The 19,018-nt window shown below is 42.0% G+C and overlaps 1 protein-coding gene and 1 long non-coding RNA gene across 2 annotated transcripts; one reads left to right on the top strand and one right to left on the bottom strand.

Moving 5' to 3' along the window:
* Nucleotides 1-3,307: 3,307 nt before the first annotated feature.
* On the top strand, nt 3,308-14,568 carry ATP6AP2 (ATPase H+ transporting accessory protein 2). The gene is made up of 9 exons (XM_083612584.1): nt 3,308-3,462; nt 8,383-8,513; nt 8,936-9,064; nt 9,275-9,370; nt 9,550-9,687; nt 10,429-10,482; nt 11,653-11,802; nt 12,772-12,888; nt 13,955-14,568. The coding sequence occupies exons 1-9, from the start codon at nt 3,417-3,419 to the stop codon at nt 14,147-14,149; spliced, it is 1,056 nt and encodes a 351-aa protein (XP_083468710.1). The 5' UTR covers nt 3,308-3,416; the 3' UTR covers nt 14,150-14,568.
* Nucleotides 14,569-14,664: 96 nt separating this feature from the next.
* LOC310762108 lies at nt 14,665-18,862 on the bottom strand. The gene is made up of 2 exons (XR_014547868.1): nt 16,465-18,862; nt 14,665-16,093 (listed from the first exon to the last, which is right to left on the bottom strand). It is a non-coding gene; the product is annotated as an uncharacterized lncRNA (long non-coding RNA).
* Between the last annotated feature and the right edge of the window lie 156 nt (nt 18,863-19,018).

Consider the following 19,018-nt stretch of genomic DNA (forward strand, 5'->3'; position numbering starts at 1 on the left):
TGCCCAGCACATTATTGCTCTGGGCCTGTGCATTTTAAAGCTTTGTGCCAATGTTAGAAAACTATAAAAACATGCTTTATTGCATTTCTTATTGTAATATCCTCCCTTTCTCAGAACATAAGCTCTTTAGAGCTAAGTCTTATATTGCTTTTGCTTTAGTTGACTGAAAATTTACTTTTACCTTGAACAGAGCTGTAGTTCTTCTCTATTATTTTTCTTTTTAATCAGGAACATGTATATACCACCTTCCCACGAGAAATCCACAAGGCATCTAATAATCAATAAAACCCAGTGGCAAATATTTAAAACCCCAATATAACCAAAAGAGAGTAAAAATCAGCAGGAGCAGGTAAGTACAACCCCTACTACAGCTATCATATAGTTCCAAAGCCCAGGGACTCAATAGTGTCTTGCCAAGCCAGGTAAAAGACAAGAGGAACCAATTTGTGTTGGTGCCACAGCTGAGAAGACCCTGCATGATCTCCACAATCAGGACCAGCAGGACATGGATGGCTTCCCACAGCAAGCATGATGAAGAGGAAGCAAGTATGTGAGGAGAGCCTCCAAGGAAGATCTTAATGTGTGGGTAGGGTGATGACAGAAAGTGAGGAGGAATTAAAGAACCTTTTAATGAAGGTGAAAGAGGAGAGTGCAAATATGGTCTGAAGCTCAACTTCAAAAAAACGAAGATCATGGCCACTGGTCCTATCACCTCCTGGCAAATAGAAGGGGAAGAAATGGAGGCAGTGAGAGATTTTACTTTCATTGGTTCCATGATCACTGCAGATGGTGACAGCAGTCATGGAATTTCTTGGGAGAAAAGCAGTGACAAGCCTAGACAGCATCTTAAAAAGCAGAGACATCAACCTTGCTGACAAAGGTCCATATAGTTAAAGCTATGGTTTTCCCAGTACTCGTAGTGATGTATGGAAGTGAGAGCTGGACCATAAAGAAGGCTGATTGCCGAAGAATTGATGCTTTTGAATTATGGTGCTGGAGGAGACTCTTGAGAGTCCCATGGACTGCAAGAAGATCAAACCTATCCATTCTGAAGGAAATCAGCCCTGAGTGCTCACTGGAAGGACAGATTGTGAAGCTGAGGCTCCAATACTTTGGCCACCTCATGAGAAGAGAAGACTCCCTGGAAAAGACCCTGATGCTGGGAAAGATGGAGGGCACAAGGAGAAGGGGACGACAGAGGACGAGATGGTTGGACAGTGTTCTCGAAGCTACCAACATGAGTTTGACCAAACTGCGGGAGGCAGTGGAAGACAGGAGTGCCTGGCGTGCTCTGGTCCATGGGGTCACGAAGAGTCGGACACAACTAAATGACTAAACAACAACAGGATAATAAGGAAGAAGAATAGGTCCTCAAGGATCTGGGAACCAGGCTTGTTTATGGTAAGTCACTACAAACAGTTTGCAATAGACCTGGGAAACAAACACTGCTGCTGTAAAATTGATGTAACATGGCCCAATCCAACTGGCCAACTTCAGCCTATAATCTGGCAACTGTGTTCTGTACACAGACATTTTGAACAGTTTTGGAAAAGCAGCTTCACAGATACAGCAGTGCAATAGCCCAGTCTTGATGTGAACAATGCATGAATCACTGTTTTCTGGTTGTTCTGTAAAATAAAAATAAAAATGGAGAAGTGATATCAGTGTGACTGCATGAGAGGGTGGAGGCCAGCTGCAAGGTCTGTGAAACTCATGCCAGCTAGTTCCTGCAGTCTTCGCTGAAGACAGAAACAATAGCAAGTCCAGCACAGAGAATGTACTCTGTATGCTTGAAGAGGCTATCACTGTGAGGTTTCTCTGATCACATAATTTGTGTTATTTAGCGCCAACCTCAAGACAGCAAGAGTTCGTGCAAAGTGCCTCACTGAAGAAGCTGAACACATATTAGAGATTTATGTTGAAAGATGAAGTGGTACATAAATGAATTAAATAAAATATTCATATCAATACAACACACTCATATATTTTTCATTTCTCAAAGTACTTATATACCATCCTCTCACAAAGTATCACAGGAGTGTACAGGAATATAAAAAGATAATGAACAATAAAAGTGGTGGAAATCCTTCTGAACAATGTGAGTCTCCAGAGTTTTAAACTCAAGGGTACTGAACAATAAAATTAAGAATCCATCTATTTGCTTTGGAAGTTATGCTACTTTTCAGAAAGCAGACTTGGACACCAGACGGCATGGTAGTATTCCCCCTCATGCAGAAACTGCAGACAAGCCAAGGAGAAGATATCTGGGGGGAAACAGGTCATTAGTGAGGCTGACAACCTTCTGCTCTGCAGCAGTCTGTCAAAAGTATCCGTAATTTGGGCACAGAAGCCTCCAAACGAAGGGGTGGCCTTTCTTAGGCTTAATTGCGAAACAAATCAAATGCGCAGGAACTTCCGCAGTTACTTGACAGCGCATGGATGGTTGTCAGGCTGCTACATTAGGAGCATATATCCCACTATGCATCGCAGAGTATCATCTGCCACAGAAGTACTACGAAAACCATTTATTTTTGTTTTCCATGCTCATATAAAGAAACTAATTGATTCCTATTAACGTTCTATTCCTCCACCAGCGTGGATAACAAAAGAAAGCTTCTGAATCCTGCCCTGTGGCCAGAATTCAAAGAGTCGTGCAACCAGATCAAGAGAGTGGGCGCGTGTTGTAGAAGAGGGGATTTGGAAAAGCAGCGAGGTCTAGGCACCACCTGCTGAAGCGCAGGGGAGTCAAACAACCCACTATGCAATTATGGCAAATTGAGCAAAACACCCCGCCCTTTTCCAGCTCTATAGCTCTATAATTGGATTAGAACTCCGTCGATCCTTCTGTATAGGTCAGTGGGCTTGTCAATCTGACCGAAAGACATCCGTTCCGTAAGAGAAGCCTGAGGCATCAGTGTCACGGGATGAGACGAATCCTTCGGATCCTAAGTGGTTAACTTTCCTGTTAACCACTGGGTTGGCCCCGCCTCCTGCCATTGGCCTTCTTACCCTCGTGCGCATGCCCGTCGTTTCGCGGACACACTGGTTGGTTTCTCCTACCTCCCCCCGTTAAGTTACACCTCCTCTATAGCTTCACGGAGCGTCTGGAGATCCTCTGAATGGCTAATATGGCTGTCGCTCAAGCTGAAGCTTCTAATGAATCTACTGAAGTAGATTTGACTGCGGTGGGTGGTGGGTGGGAGGGTTCTTTCTCATGTTCTTATTGGACGCATGGCCTTGCCACTCAGAATGTGGCATCGCCTTCTTCCCTTATGAGCCTCGCCGCGTGCGCTTTCTGAGCGGTCGCAGACCTTGTCAATTAGAGTTGGAGGCGGGGCATAGTCGGGTCGCGAGACCGGCTGGTTCATACTTCCTCTTCTGCTTTTCTCTGGAACGCGGCGGAGGGAGCAGCAGTGATGGGGGTCCCGTTGGCTCTTTGGCTGGTGTCAGCCCTTGTGGCAGGTGAGGCTCTGGGCGGTTCTGCATTGGGGGGGGGGAGGCTGGGAGGAGGGGGGAGGGAGAAAGGGGGTGCCCGGGGCGGTGTCCGATGCAGACCGGATCTGAAGGATGGTCTCTGCGCTAGAGATAAGGGCACCTGCGTGTTGAGGGTCGTCGTGGCAGGATAGACTGTCAGAGGGAGAATGAGGGTTGGGTCGTGTTCGTGGAACTGTAGTGGCCGTGGGTTTATTATCATCATCATCAAACGCTTATAAAATGCTCGACATTTCCTGCTGTAGTTCTGTTAAAGATAAAGACAGCCCCTGCTCACTGGCTCTCAGTCTCGTAGACATTGTACAAAAGGTGGAGGTGGGAAATGAGGAGGAAAGAGGAAAGCAAGCATTTTTTTGGAGCAGCATCCTTACTGGCTAGTGGGAGGCCCACCAGGCCTCCCTTTATTTTTTTATTGATTACATTTATATGCCACCATTCCTCCACCATTTTTTATTGATTACATTTGTATCCCACCATTCCTCTAAGGAGCTCAAGGTGGTGTGCATGATTTCCCTCCCCACACTTTTGTCCTCAGAACAACCCTGTGAGGTAGTTTAGGCTGAGAGGCAATGACTGGCCCAAGGTCACCTAGTGAGCTTTCATAGCTGAGTGGGGATTTGAACCCTGGCCTCCTAGGTCCAGAGCTCTTAACATTCAGAAGGGGTATTTTTCTTATGGACCTTTGCTTTTTATGTTTTGTGCCTACCTGTGCAATCAAAATCTTACTCCCTATAGCTTACCCAGTACACCAGGCCCTCCAAGTGTCCCTGTTTTCCAGAAGCCATCCCGGTTTCTGATTCTTCATATCTTTCCCCACTCAGTTCCTCCACCCAAACTGGCAGTTTGTCTGTTGATTCTCATTTTTTAAATGCCTGGAGGTCATTATGCTCATCTGTTTTGTATATAGTTTGGTCTCTGTATAAAAAAGGAAAGGGGACAGAATGAAACCCTTGGCAGCTCCCTTTATACATGATGATGATGATGATAATAATAATAATAATAATAATAATAATAAATATTTTGTTTATACCCTGCTCATCTTGTCTGAGCGGCTTCCAACACATATAAAAACATCAAACATTAATAGTAATCTGATCCAATATAAAAAGTTGCAGTAACTTTAAAATAGACAACTCATTTCAAACAAAGCAAGTAACATTCAGCAATCCATCAAAATCCAGTAAACAGTCAAATTAAACATCAGCAAATAATAATTAAACAGTTTACACTTATCAACCACAATAAAGAATTACCAGTCTATAATCAATAAAAAATAACAGCAAATCGCAATGCATAAAATACCACAAAACATACCAAACCGTGTAAAAGGATCAAACTGAGAAACACTCTTGTTGTTACTACAGTTAGTCTTTGTAGTTCTGCTTGTGTTTAATGTGGGGCATTTTAGTATGTGTATATTCAGAGGCATTTGTGCTGTTAGTTCCAGTCTTGGCTAGCTTGAGGAAGTCCAGTTTCTTTGCCTAGTTTAAGACATGGCTGACATCTTGTGATCTGATACTCAATTGTTTGCCTTGTTGGGACAAGCCAAGGATCTTTGGTCAGTTTATTCCTGTACTTTCAGCATCAGCCTGGTTATTTCTTCCACAACTTCCAGCTGCTGCTGGTTTTGTCGGAATTCAGTGTCACTTTAGACTAGCCTTCTTGTCTGGGGAAGGAATGTCAAGACTAAAAGGCATGTGAGGGAAGTCTTCCTACTCCATGGTCAGCTGATAATATGTTGCTAGCCAGTAGCTGCTTTAAGTACCGTACTTGCTGCTTGAACTAAAATTGATCCTAATGATGTAGTAGAAAGCAGGGCCCATTTACCTGTTTTCCCCTAGTAAATACCTTAGATGGTTTGTCTCAAGTTTAGTGGCTGGGAAATCTGAATTAATTATTTTCCATTGACTATTCGGGTGTAATTATCTTGTAATGGGAGGTGCTGATATGAGTGTATTGTAGCAAGTCCATGTTTCTGGATTCTGCCCATATAAGTTTTTGGCAAAGTATTAAGAGCCATCCAAAATTTTGACACTTGTTGTCATAAGAAAATATATTAGGCTGCAGTCCTAAGTCCCCACCCCACACTGGTGCTTTACGGAGCAGTGGGGCTACTGCTGCATTCACAGGCCTGTCATGCACAGGAGCCAGGGCAGAAAGTAGGGGACAAGCAGACTGCTATGCCACTTTGGAGGTGGCACAGCCATCAGGCCTGGATTGGGCCCAGTGCTGTCACGTAATGGCAGTGGGTCCAGCTTTGGGTACAAGGAATTGATAGGGACTGAGTTCAACATCTGAAGGACCACAGGTTTCCCATCCCTGGGCTACCACCTTCTCCTATCCTCAATCCTTCTTCACAAAAAAATACAAATTGAGCAAAACCTTACATATAGGGTTGAGTGTAATGCTTTAAAGCAGAGGTTTTTTGAGTCCTTGGCTCCCTTGATCAACTACATTCTTTCTGCGACACCCCTGTGGGATTCAGGAGCCCAGTTATATCACCCCTTGCCTGCAGAGCTGGCAGCTTCTCACCCTTTTTCCAACACTCCCCCTGGCCAGTCCCAGAGGCACCATTCGCCTGGGGAGCTTGTAGCCAGGGCTGCTGCAACAAACAGCTGTGCAAGCCTTTGGGAGGCAGAGACGCAAGAGGGCATCAGAGGAAGGGAGGGAAGGAAAATGAGATAGAGGCCAGTGTTGCCCGCAGCACCCCTGACTATCATTCAAGGCACCCCAGGGTGCCAAAGCACACTGGTTAAAAACCACTGCTTTAAAGGAACAACTCACAAAAGTTATGCTAATTAGCTGCATTTCTTTGGAATATATATATAGGAGTATAACTATTGCACATACATGGCAAAGTGATAATATGTGTCTAAATGTCGGAAAACTCCATGATTTATATCCCCCCCCCCCCCATTGACAGGCCATGGCTGGAATGAAATAGTTGCAGCTCTCAAATGTGTAGGTTCTAATTTTCACTGTAAATCAACTGTTGTGTGTGTTAATCCTGTGTGCAAGATTGGAACAAGGGAGTTAAAAGTACAGTGGCACCTTCTTCTTAAATAAAAGTGCTTGTAATGATTTTCAAGTAAAAGCAAATGAGCAGTGTTAGAAACTGAGATACGAAAGCTAGGAGCTAAATGGCACCTTAAACCTAGGTTATGGGCACAACAACGGAATGTCTAGGCCCATTTCTGAATTTCACAAGTTATCTGCGAATGATTATATTTTCTCTGATTTATACACGCAATAATTTTTTTTAAAAAACCTAGTATTGAACTCCTCCTTTGCCCTATATTTAAATGACCTGATGGGTATATAATATTTACAGATACAGTGCTGTTGTTGGAAGCTAGTGTTATGAAATGACACATGTTTACTGTCAATACCACCTGTATTTTTGTTAAAAGTTGAATGTGGTTTAGACCTAACTCCAAGGTTGATGTGGTCAGAATAAAGGAAGAAACATATTGTAGCTGAAGCGTTATATCTGTTGGAGGCTTTTGTGTGGTCTCAGTTTTTCTGCTTCCTTTTGTGGAACCTCATTCTGCCTCTGGAACATGTAGGATTAGGATAAGCAACTGGAAGCTTTCAGCCAAATCTTACTTTCTGAGAGGTGCAACTTAACCCTGTAGTTGGCTAACATGGAGGCTAACATGATGCAGACAAATATAGAAAGCTGCCTTACACTTGGTCCATCCAGCCCAGTATTGTCTACCCCAGGTGGCAGAAGCACTCTGGATCTTTTGCAGACCCAGTACCTGAGATCTTTTTCACTGGAGGTGCCAGGGGATTGGTCAAGAAAACATCTGTATTCAAAGATGAGCTCTACCATTGAGCTATCCACCCTCTCCTAAAGTGGCATTTGTAGCCATAGATTTTGAGTAATGATTGAGCTGCTAACCCATTACCCCCTCACTTCTCAGGGTAACTCTCCAGAAAAGGAAACAGCTGAGTAGGGATGTAGGCTATGACATTAGCGATCCTATGATGGAAAGTGGGGACAGCATTTCCTTTGACTCAACCCTCCCCCCCCCCAAGTATGTGTATCAGTTGCATTTAGTGATTGTACCAAGGCTTCCCTGCAGCCCCTATTGAGTACCGCATGTAGGGGTATCCTTATTCCTTACCTTTGTAAGAAATAGCCTGGGGAACAAGACTTCTGTTTATGATAATTAGATACATAGCCACACCTGCATATTTAGTATGTTTCCGTGCACTCTGGTTTCTGTCATGGTGATCCGTTCTGCCAGAAGCAGTTTAGTCCTGCTGGCCACATGACCCGGAAAGCTGTCTGTGGACAAACACTGGCTCCTTCGGCCTGAAAGTGAGATGAGTGCCGCAACCCCATAGTCGCCTTTGACTGGACTTATCCATCCAGGGGTCCTTTACCTTTACCTTTTACATTATTTAGTACACCATATTGGCTGTTTCCTACTATCACAATATTTTCTTCAGGAGTGTCCAATAGTTTAGTAGAGAAATAAACTGAAAAACATTAGCTGTAGTTCGAAAAGGATTTACTGTAATCAAAGGCTCTGTGTTGTAGGAATTGGAATGACATGGTAGAATGAAGTTCATGTGAAGGATCCCACTTTCAGTGCTCCTCTCAAACACAAAAAGAATTTCCTGTGCGATATAAAATAAGCACAGCTGGGCAAGGACATGGGCTGGCATATTTTCCCCGTGAATGGTCTTTCTATTTGCAAACAGTTTTATTTTACCTGGGGGCAAGCATTCAACAGTAGTAACTGACACCTGTAGTCTAAAGTGGTGTGGCCCATTCTCCCGCCTCATTCTGCTTGTGTGCTCAGGCAAAGGCTTTCCAGAAAAGCTGAGATGCTGTTTAAGGATGTGGGTTTTTTTACCAGCTCTACCTTCCTTTTTCAGGTATTTCTGCCAATGAGTTCAGTGTATTAAGATATCCTGAATCCATTGTTTTCCGTGAAGGAAGTTGGCCAATACCCGGCGAGCGAATTCCAGATGTGGCAGCGCTTTCCATGGGCTTCTCTATTGAGGAAGTATGCAACTCACTATGTCTCTGTTCAGCCACATTGTTCATTCCTTTGAAAATTGTTGAAACAGGCCTAGCCTGTGCAGTCCCTTCTGTTTCTCAGCACTCTTTAGGAATCAGGGGCAAGAGCATAATCTAGCTTTCTGTAGGCTTTGCTTTATATTGGGCCTATATAGCAAAACCAGGCAATGGTGGCTACTTACCCATTATTTCAATAATACACATGTGGCTTTTCATATATAAATATCCCAAGTAGCATAAACCCTTCATGCCTTAATGACTGCCTCCTTCCCTACACCCCATATTGATTGGGAATAACTTTTCATGTTACCCTAACTCTGCTTTTCTTGCTTTGTTGTTGTTGCTGCTGTTGTATTTTTTAAAAGCTAAAACATTCCTTTTTAAAAAAATAATCTGAATTATTTATAGGATCTCTCTTGGCCGGGGCTAGCAGTTGGAGATCTCTTCCGGCGTCCTCGAGCTACAGTTCTAGTCACAGTGACAGGGATAGACAAACTAATGTTGCCTAAAAACGGCATATCTTACCCAGTTGAGAATGTAAGTACTGTCATGTGTAGCTTCAAATGCTTATTCTAGTAGACCTAGAGACCTGACTATATTTGGAGGGGAGAGGGTCCTTGTTAACAAACCCCTGCTTTTCCAGTGTCTTGTTCTGTGTACATTTCTGCTGGGGTTAGTTACCCTTCTTGTAATTTTCCATATGCCGCAGCCAGACATTGCTTACTAATCCTTTCTGTATTGCCCTAGGCGGTTCCTTTTAGCTTGGATGGTGTTGCGAATGCAATTCACACCTTATTTTCTGAAGAAACCCCTGTCGTGGTACAGCTAGCTCCTAGCGAAGAGGTATGTGCCTGTCTCTTTCTGAAAGCCCCTGAAATTAATTAATAATGCCCTACTCATGCTTCCAAGTATAACCTTGTGTAAAAACTTTTCATTTTGGGAAAACAGTTGTGCTGAAGAAACGTCCTTTTCTCAGGTGAATGTTGTTTTACCCTCATAATGCACGATGGTTGTTCTTTCAGAGAGTGTACATGGTGGGAAAGGCCAACTCTGTATTTGAGGATCTTTCTGTCACACTGCGGCAGCTTCGGAACAGATTGTTCCAGGAAAATTCCATCCTAGCTTCCCTTCCGCTCAACTCACTGAGCAGAAACAATGAGGTAAGGCATGGCTAGACATTAGACACAACTTTTTCCATTTTATATTATGCCACTCTTTCAAATTTAAGGTACACAACCTAGTTTTCCAGGGGGATGCAGAGGGATGGTGGTGGTGCATATGTTTCAGTTATTTGCTTAATACAACTTTAAGCACATATATGTACAGTCGTACCTTGGAAGTTGAACGGAATCCATTCCGGAAGTCCGTTTGACTTCCAAAACGTTCAGAAACCAAAGCTCCTTCAGCCAGTCGGAAGCAGCACCGGGCGTTCGGCTTCCAAAAATCGTTCGAAAACTGGAACATTCACTTCCGGGTTTCAATTGTTCAGGAGTCGATTTCTCTGGGAGCCAAAGTGTTTGAGATCCAAGGTATGACTGTACTCTGTCCAGCTGCATGATGACCTTTCCACTGACATCAGTCTGCATCTCCTCCCACAGTTCTGAAGCCCCCAAGCCCTTTGGATTAGATTTGGGATGGGGTACAAAGTACTAATGCACAAGTCTGCAGTCCTATCTGTGTGCTCCACACTGATTTTTGAGCCTTGTCTGAGCATGGCTGAGGTTAATTTGTCACGCTTGTACATTTAGTGCCTAAATAAATATAATAAACAGTAATAATCAGTAAGCAGAAATATGCAAGTGATCCTGACTTCTGCCATCCCTGCTAATAGTGTAACTTCTGAATTAGATGCAACATATTCAGATCCTGTTCCAAGAAACTTAAGATTATTGTTTCCTTAGGTTGACCTGCTCTTCCTGTCAGAATTGCAAGTTTTGCATGATATCACAAGCTTGGTAAGCAACTAAACAAATACTTATTTCTGCTATGGGGTTGGCAGCTGTTGATCTGTTATCAGAAGTTAGGCAAATAATCTTCCGTTTTGCCCCAGCCACAGTGGGAGCTGCCACCATATAACTTTTCCAGTTGTGGACTCTTCAGCTGGCTGAGGAATTCTTAAACTGAGAAGAAATGTATGCAGTTGCAGAGGAAGCAGTCCTTCCCAACAAATTAGAAGAATAGAAGAGAGATCTTGGTCAGGGTTCCTTGTCTGTGGGGATCTATTGCTAGCACATAGATCTGGTCCTTAAAAGATTGCACTAGCTGCCCATTTCCTACTGGTAAAGTTCAAGGGTTCTTGTATTAACTTACAAGGCGTATGACAACTTGAGGCCAGGGTACTTTCTGTTTTTGCCCATTCGGAGAGGTCTTTAGACGAGTCACTGTTAGTATTCCTCGTATGGTTTGAACACAGGTCTTGCATCCACTCAGAGCAATGAATTAGTAATGTTGGCCCAATGCTATGGAACTCCTTCCTTAGCTGAGGCAGGCCCCTTCCCTGTTCAGCTGGGAAGGGTGTTGCCAGCTGCTGCACCCCTTGCCTTTAGAAGCCTTGCAAGTTGATGCAGGAGACGGGCTGTGAGCAACATCACGGGAAGAGTGTTTCTAGGACCAAATTGCAACTGTTAAGCTCCCTTGTTATTTTTGCTGCTGCCATGAGGTGTACTTTTGCTACTGTATTTAGTTATATTTATAGTCCTGAAATGTTGTTTTCTGTATATTATATATGATATTGTGTTTTTTATTTTCTTATTATGAAATTATTTAAGCACTGTTTGATTTTGAAATGCATTCCTGTTTTCTGTTGTATGCTGCTTTGAGCATCATTTATGTGTGTGCAAAAGCGACATGCCAGTCAAATAATGCAGTGCCTCGTGAAGATCTTTATATTTCAGCAGGCATTTTAAGCATGTTTTCTGATTTTATGGTTAGCATTAACTAACTTTTTATGTATTGCATCTTTTTAGCTTTACAGTACATGCTTGGAAAGTATGGTATTAAGTGATATATAAATTGTGAAGATAAATAAAGTAGGGCGGCATAAACATGCAACCATTTAAAATGGAAAATACCCACTTTTCACTGGCATTCTTTTTTTATGTCCCCGCCCTCCACTTCTTCAAAAGCTATCCAGGCACAAACATCTGGCCAAAGATCATTCACCAGATCTATATTCTCTAGAGCTTTCTGGGTTGGAAGAAATTGGCAAACGTTATGGGGAAGATTCACAACAATTCAAGGATGCCTCTCAGATTCTTGCAGACTCCTTACAAAAGGTAACATGAGCAGAGACCCTATTTTATATATTTAATGCCAAATATGTTAGCATAAGCCCAAAGAACACCTGCTTTTATCTGCAAACTAGCACAGTGCTTCTGCTTTGAATAAAACGTTATGCAGTACATCACTGCTGACCCTTATTTGATTCTTTTAAAATGAAAGTGTCTTAGATGAATGGACAGTTGATGGCCAGATCAAAATCTGTAGCCCTGGTTGGTCTTAAGCATTTGGAAGTGACTATAAGAGAAATAAGTGGTACTGGAAAATTAGGTTAACTGTTGACAGAGCAATCTGTTCAAGGGATTCCTTGCAAATTAGCAAAGGTAGACATCAGGTGTTAGCTTTTCATTCCTCTTCTGAGTAGCTGGCCCACACCATAACATCGAAATACCAAGAGCCATTCCAGAAATCCGGCAAGAAATAATGCTAAAACATTGCACTAGAGTACCTTGAAACGAGCAATTTTGAAAATGAAACTAGGACTGTTATCCAAAGAAACCCTTTAGGAATGCTACTATTGGAAGCATATTCAGCCTACCAGAAAAATACCACTGAAATGTTCCAAAATAAGATATTCAAGTGATGCCAGAAGCTTTTGTGTACCCACATGCAAAAGTTACTATCCAGTCCTCCAGTTGGTGAATTGAAAAGAAATCCATTGGCCTGGGTATAGCATCTTTTTAAGTCTTGATAGGCAGTGCCTGAATATTCCCAGTAATAATTATTGGATACTTGCCAGTAAATAGTTTCAGGATAGCAGCTTTGGCCTTGTAGTTTAATATAATTAATGATATATTTCTGGTAGTAGACCATTCTACTGTTAAGTCACTAAGTTAAATCTAGAAGCAACCTAAGAGGTGTCTACGCTTCTTACTATTCGGTGGCTATTAAAATGGTACCACTCCTGTCTCATGAACTGTGCATCTAACTCTGATGGTGACTTCTGTCTTAAAACATGTTTTCAGTTTGCAGACGAGATGTACAACCTCTATGGTGGGAATGCAGTGGTTGAGGTAGTGACCGTGAAGACATTTGACACGCCCTTTGTGAGGAAGTCACGATCCATTCTGCAGTCTACACAGGTTGTACAAACGTTTAATAGGTTCCTAAGAGAATGCAATAGCTCAATCCTGAATAGTTTCTTGGGAATCTCATAAATTTCACTGGAGCTCCTAAGCAAATCACTTAGAATGCAGCCTATCAGTTATAAGCTGCCTGCACTATGCCTTGTTCTTTGTCATCTCGACTGTACAGTACATAATTCTAAGAACAAAACTAGTCATTTGAAAGACATTTGAAAATGTCTCGGCCTTAAGCTAATATAAAGACTGAGCAACTTGCCCAAGAGACTACCGTATCACTTTTATAGCATAACGCTGCACAACTGTGGACATGATAGGTTTTATACTATTGTAAATGGACATGACTTGCTTGCTTTTCTGAAATGGCCTTACCTGTGTTTGTCAAGCTTGGGTCTCCAGCTGTTGTTGGACTACAACTCCCATCATCCCTAGCTAGCAGGACCAGTAGTCAAGGATGATGGGAGTTGCTGTCAAACAACAGCTGGAGACCCAAATTTGAGAAACAGTGATCTAAATTTTGAGAGGGAGAAATTAGGAGAAATACTTTGGGGCCAGTTTTGACTCTGAAATGTTGCCATTGTATTTCCAAATTACTCACATGCCTTCTATTTTAAAGACAGCCACAAGCCTGAGAATACTAGTGAACCATGTACTGTATAAACTTCCAGAGCTGTTATGTTGTCCATTCTCAAGTGGAAGAGGCAAGTGTCCCTGGTCCACTGGCAAGGACTCTCAGAAGCCTCCGACAGACTTCTTCAAACTGCAGTTAAAAAGCAGTTTATCTGGCTTGTTTCTTCCTTTTGCGATACCTCAGTACAAATGTGAAGTCCCTGTCTCCTAGTAGTGAGAAAAATGGAAGCTGGTAATATTTATGGGCAGCTGGTGGTGAAAACACAGGTGCTCGATCGGTTATTTGCAAGTAACTCCAAACAGTAGAAACTGCTTTGCCTTTCAACGATTTATCCAAAATATTCCCCGTGTTTCTTTCAGGCAGGTGTAATCAGTATGGTGTTGGATTATCACTCCTCTCTCATTTTTTAACAAAACTTTTTGTCTCTTTTCATAGCCCAAAGATGAAAATCCATATAATTTAGGATATGAATACAACTTTAACTATGCTGTGGTCTTCAACATAGTCTTCTGGATGATGATAGCCCTTACCATAGCTGTGATAGTCATCTCCTACAACCTCTGGAATATGGATCCAGGCTACGACAGCATCATTTATAGGATGACGAACCAGAAGATTAGGATGGATTAAGGTTTAGAGTCAGGTTTTAAAGGCGTAAGGCTTTTCCAGGGCTTTAGCCCGGTTCAGTATGGACTCTCTTGGTTTTCTTCAACAGTGCAATGTGGAGTATCCCCTTGTGTTTTCCTTTAAGATATATTTAAAAGGTTAGCAGTGGGCATAGTCAGCTTGCAGAGCTGAAGCTGTACACTGCTGTTAAATCATGAGCAATTGCCTATTGACACTATGTGAAAATGATTCCATTTTGTGGCTGTGCAATATGCATTGAGTTCTAAATATGCTCCTCTGTACTGTTGTGACTAAATGTGTGAAATGACTGCACTGAACATATGCTAGTAAGTTGCTTTGTTTAAATTCTTTGCACTGGTGATTTAGGATGTTACCTTGAGACTCTGTTATAGATTATGAATTAAATTTGTTGTGAATGTAAATACTTTAAATTGCCATCTTTAGAGATCTAGTCCTGTTTACAGTGGAACTTCTGCAGCTCCTGCTTTGTGTGTACAACTTGTAAGCCACCCTACAAATTTTGTTCAGATTGAACATTTGTTTAAAAATGTACAGGAGTTTGAACAAGGAAGAAAATACATGTGACTATAACAGAAAACATTAGAATTTGCAGGATCTTGTAATTAAATGTCATGGATTGTGTCAGAGGTTGAAAACAAGGGCTGGTTTAGTGCAACTGCAATGACTGCAAATATGTAAATACAGCCTATTCTTATTCTTATTCATATTGGGAACAAAAACAATACAGCAGCTCATCACATAACAGTAGAAACATAAGCAATATGCAAACAATAAAGCAATGCTGCCATTCACTAACTACTAGATGAATATAAAAACTCCACACTGCCACCCTTCTTCCTAACCCCCCGCCCCCCAAAAAAGCATTCACATTGGCCTGGTGCTTTTTATCCCTCTTAACCTCCTGAATTAACTACCAGTGCGAGACAGAGTGGAGAGGTGTGATTTTTGTGGCCGCCCTTGGTGGGGGCCAACCTACTGGCTGTAAATCAGTGGGAAGGGGGTCCAGGATCTTCTGGGTTGGTCCTCCGATCAAGGAGAGCAGCTTTAAATTGATTTATTACAGTCACAGACCAGAAATGCAGACATACAGCAATAGAGAACATGTAAATATAAATAAATTTAATCTATAAGCTAGAACACAATAAATAATAGATATAAAACAATTGAAATATGTAGGTTAAAACCTTAACCGCCAATTTAAAATATGTGTGTTAAGACATTGGCCATTAAATTCATTCAGAGCTTGTCTCCTTAATTTTATAGCAGCAGCACAGAATTTAGCCACTTTCCTCTATTAGATATTTGAAGTAGTGGTCATCAGATCTGCTTGGGATTCGCTGCATGATTGGAGTGATAAATATAGAACATATGTCCCTATAATAATGACAGTATTGTAGGACATGAGTAACAGCTTCAGCTTCCTTCAAACCACATGGGCATATTCTCTTAGAATACGTTTTACCTTCAAATCAGCCTGCAGTAATACAGATGGTAGGACATTGAGCCTGGCAAGGGTAAACGATCATCTAAAGTTGGGTTTTTCTAGCTTGGATAAATACCTCGCTGGAGTAAACCCCCTCCCATTACCTTTAATTTCTGGATACCTGGCCATTTCATGCACATGACATTGCAAATCAGCATCCAAGATTCATTGCTTAATTGTGGGTTTGGTTTTCTCATATCCACAGGGCATAGCTGTCAACATTTCCCTTTTTTAAAGGGAAATTCCCATATTCCGAATAGGATTCCTCGCAAGAAAAGGGAAAAGTTGACAGCTATGCCACAGGGTATCAGAGCCTGAGGTGCGAACCCTTGGCTTCTCAGTTTCTCTTGCAGTGAAGATCTCCATTTTGTTTGGCATGTAACTATTAAAGTTAAGAGTGCCAGACCTACCAGGAAGAAAATCAGTTTTAACCAATAATGGATCTTCAAAATGAATAGGTAAAGGTAAAGGTACCCCTGCCCGTACGGGCCAGTCGTGTCCGACTCTAGGGTTGTGCGCCCATCTCACTTAAGAGGCCGGAGGCCAGCGCTGTCCGGAGACACTTCCGGGTCACGTGGCCAGCGTGACGAAGCTGCTCTGGCGAGCCAGCACCAGCGCAGCACATGAAAACGCCGTTTACCTTCCCGCTATAAAGCGGTCCCTATTTATCTACTTGCACTTAAGGGTGCTTTCGAACTGCTAGGTGGGCAGGAGCTGGGATCGAAAGACGGGAGCTCACCCCGCCACGGGGATTCGAACCGCCGACCATGCGATTGGCAAGTCCTAGGCACTGAGGTTTTACCCACAGCGCCACCTGCATCCCTCAAAATTAATATCTGGGACCTAACTGGAATTTGCCCAACCTCCAGGTGAACTGCTATGTTGGGCACACAGGATGAAATCCCCAGCAAAGAGCAATAAAATTTAGTTTGTAAAATTTCAAAAGGAGCAGTGTTTTTATAATTGCACACCTGGGAACCATATATCAGTTGTGAAACAAATACCTGGGTGGCGGCAGGAAGGGGAGAGCAAAGCAAAAGCCGAGCAGAAAGGTGGTCAAAGTTGTAGCTGCTGCACTGCTCTTATGCTGCTGCTGGTGGTGGCAGCGCTTTTTTTAAAAAAAGGGTGCCAACAGAGTACACCATTCATTAGCACAAATAAGAAAAACATATAATTAATATAAATGAGAAGAATGTAACATATTTTTTTAAAGCGACAAAAAACTGTCATGCATAAAAACACCATATACACGAGATCTAGGTGGTCTCTCTCTCGAGCATGTTTTGCCACCTGGGTGTGGTGGAGAGTTCTGCACTATAGGGGAGTTGTGTTTGAAGTAGTTTGAAGTGGCTTGCTGTTGAAGAGTTCTTCCAACTGAGGACTTTTCACAATCTCAAATACTACACTAGTGTCAAGTAGTGTATATTATGGGTGTATAGCTGTTTGTATTAGTAGATTTCTTCTCCATGCTTCTCCAACTTGCTGAGCAAGCTTTTCCTCAAGCTGTGTTCTCTTCTTCCATCTGCTCCCAAGCCTGCAGCGCCTTTCGAAGGTGACCTTTACACTTCTGACTCTTTTTCCCCAACTGCGGTTTCCCCCCCTCCTCCAGTTTTGTTTCCTTTGTTGTTCAGCCTCTTCTTCCTTCCTTCATTTGCTTCACCTTTTCCAGCTGCAGAGCTCTACAAATGACCTTCTTTTTTTGGTGATTAGCTTCAAGTTCTTTCAACTTCTTCTTAACTTTGTCCTCTACCAGTTTTTTCTCAAGCACCTTGTCAGCGGGGCACTGAGAAGATACAGCCCTTTTCCTTTTGCGATGAGAAGTCATCTTCTGAGTGCTGTCAATCTTGCTTATAAATGCTTTTTCATTGCCCGGCTTTATCCTTTTCCCCAGTGATTCTTCTGCACTTGTATTTTTGGCATCAACTGGGTTCACTATCAGAGCTGCTGTTAAAAATATTGATGGCTTCTTCAAGAATTTCAGTCACAAAAAGTCTGTGTTGGTCACATCTTGCAACAGGTTTCTTCATGGCAGCTTCTTCCAGTCTCTGTCAGGGCAGAGTCTTCAACATGTACACTGTAATGTGTTAAGTGGCCTGTGTCTTCCAGCCCAACTGAGGTTAAACATGATAGGTGTGTGTTCCCAGATTACATTAACTAGCTGTTTGAATTCCATTTTTAGAGGTGAAATTATATGTATAATTGCAAAAACGATATATGAAGAATACTTTACTTCCAGTTTTAGTGCAATCTTTCCATCTCTAGCAGTAGACATAAATGTTTTCTGCTTTAGAGTACTTATTCTTTATATACAAAGATTCTGTATGAAACTTTTACTTTCTAACTTAAGTGTCCTCCAGTCTAAAAAACCTGCTATAATGGTTACCAGGTGCATAAGCCACTTGATATAAGTTAAAAGATTGATCAGTCCTGTTGCAGATCAGCAGATCTATTACTAGATCAAGCATCTGTTTTTCAATCCTAAAACTAACGAATCAGTCCTAAAATGAAATCTAAAATTAAAACTACCTAGTAATGTAAAATGAAAACTGCACAGAGTTAGACATATCTAAATCCATTAGCATCCTTGTGCCCTTTATCAACTGTTAACTGATTCAAGTTTTCGTTCTATTCTGGAGCCTGTATTTATTAACTGGGCTCCAGTAATTCATAGTGTGGGACAACATAAGGCTTTTGACTCACAATAGGAGTAAGTTATCCACCAGAACCAATTGGACAAGTTCATCACTATCAAACTATTCCATTCTTTTTTTACTGGCATTGAGTAGACCACTGGATTTTGTAGTTTATAGCTGTGATATATGCAAGAAGCCTTTTGAAAACGCAGGTGATTTTACCGAGACAGCTGAGAGAAGGCCATTTTTGTACCTAGTCCTACCTGAGATATCAAATAGGACATGATCCTAACAAATAATGCCATGTTATACAGTTGTATCAGTGTGGCAGTTCATTGTTATGTATGTTGAAGCAACCAAACCTTGGATTTGGATGATTTTGAGAGTCTATCATCAGCCTTCTAAACCGCATCCCTCTAACAGATAATGAAACGGGTATTGAAGCACATTCTCTCCCCTAAATGGATCATGTACGCATTAGAGGACAATGTTTTTCCTCCTAATTTATATGGAATAAATGTTTGTGCTTGTCAAGATTTGTGTTATTCTAATGGCTTAAGCACCTGCTTTTTCTTCATATTACCGTTCTTCTGCCTTTATATGCAGGCAGTTTCAGCGAGGGTACTCACTCCTGCTCTCCTGTTTAACATACTAACTCATGCAAGTCCTATATTGGCCATTCAAATGTAATCCTAAATTTCTGAACAGAGCAAGACCCTACGCTAGCCCCTTTAC

This window comes from Podarcis filfolensis, assembly GCF_964270895.1.
Source record: "Podarcis filfolensis genome assembly, chromosome: 4".
Taxonomy (NCBI): Eukaryota; Metazoa; Chordata; class Lepidosauria; order Squamata; family Lacertidae; genus Podarcis; species Podarcis filfolensis.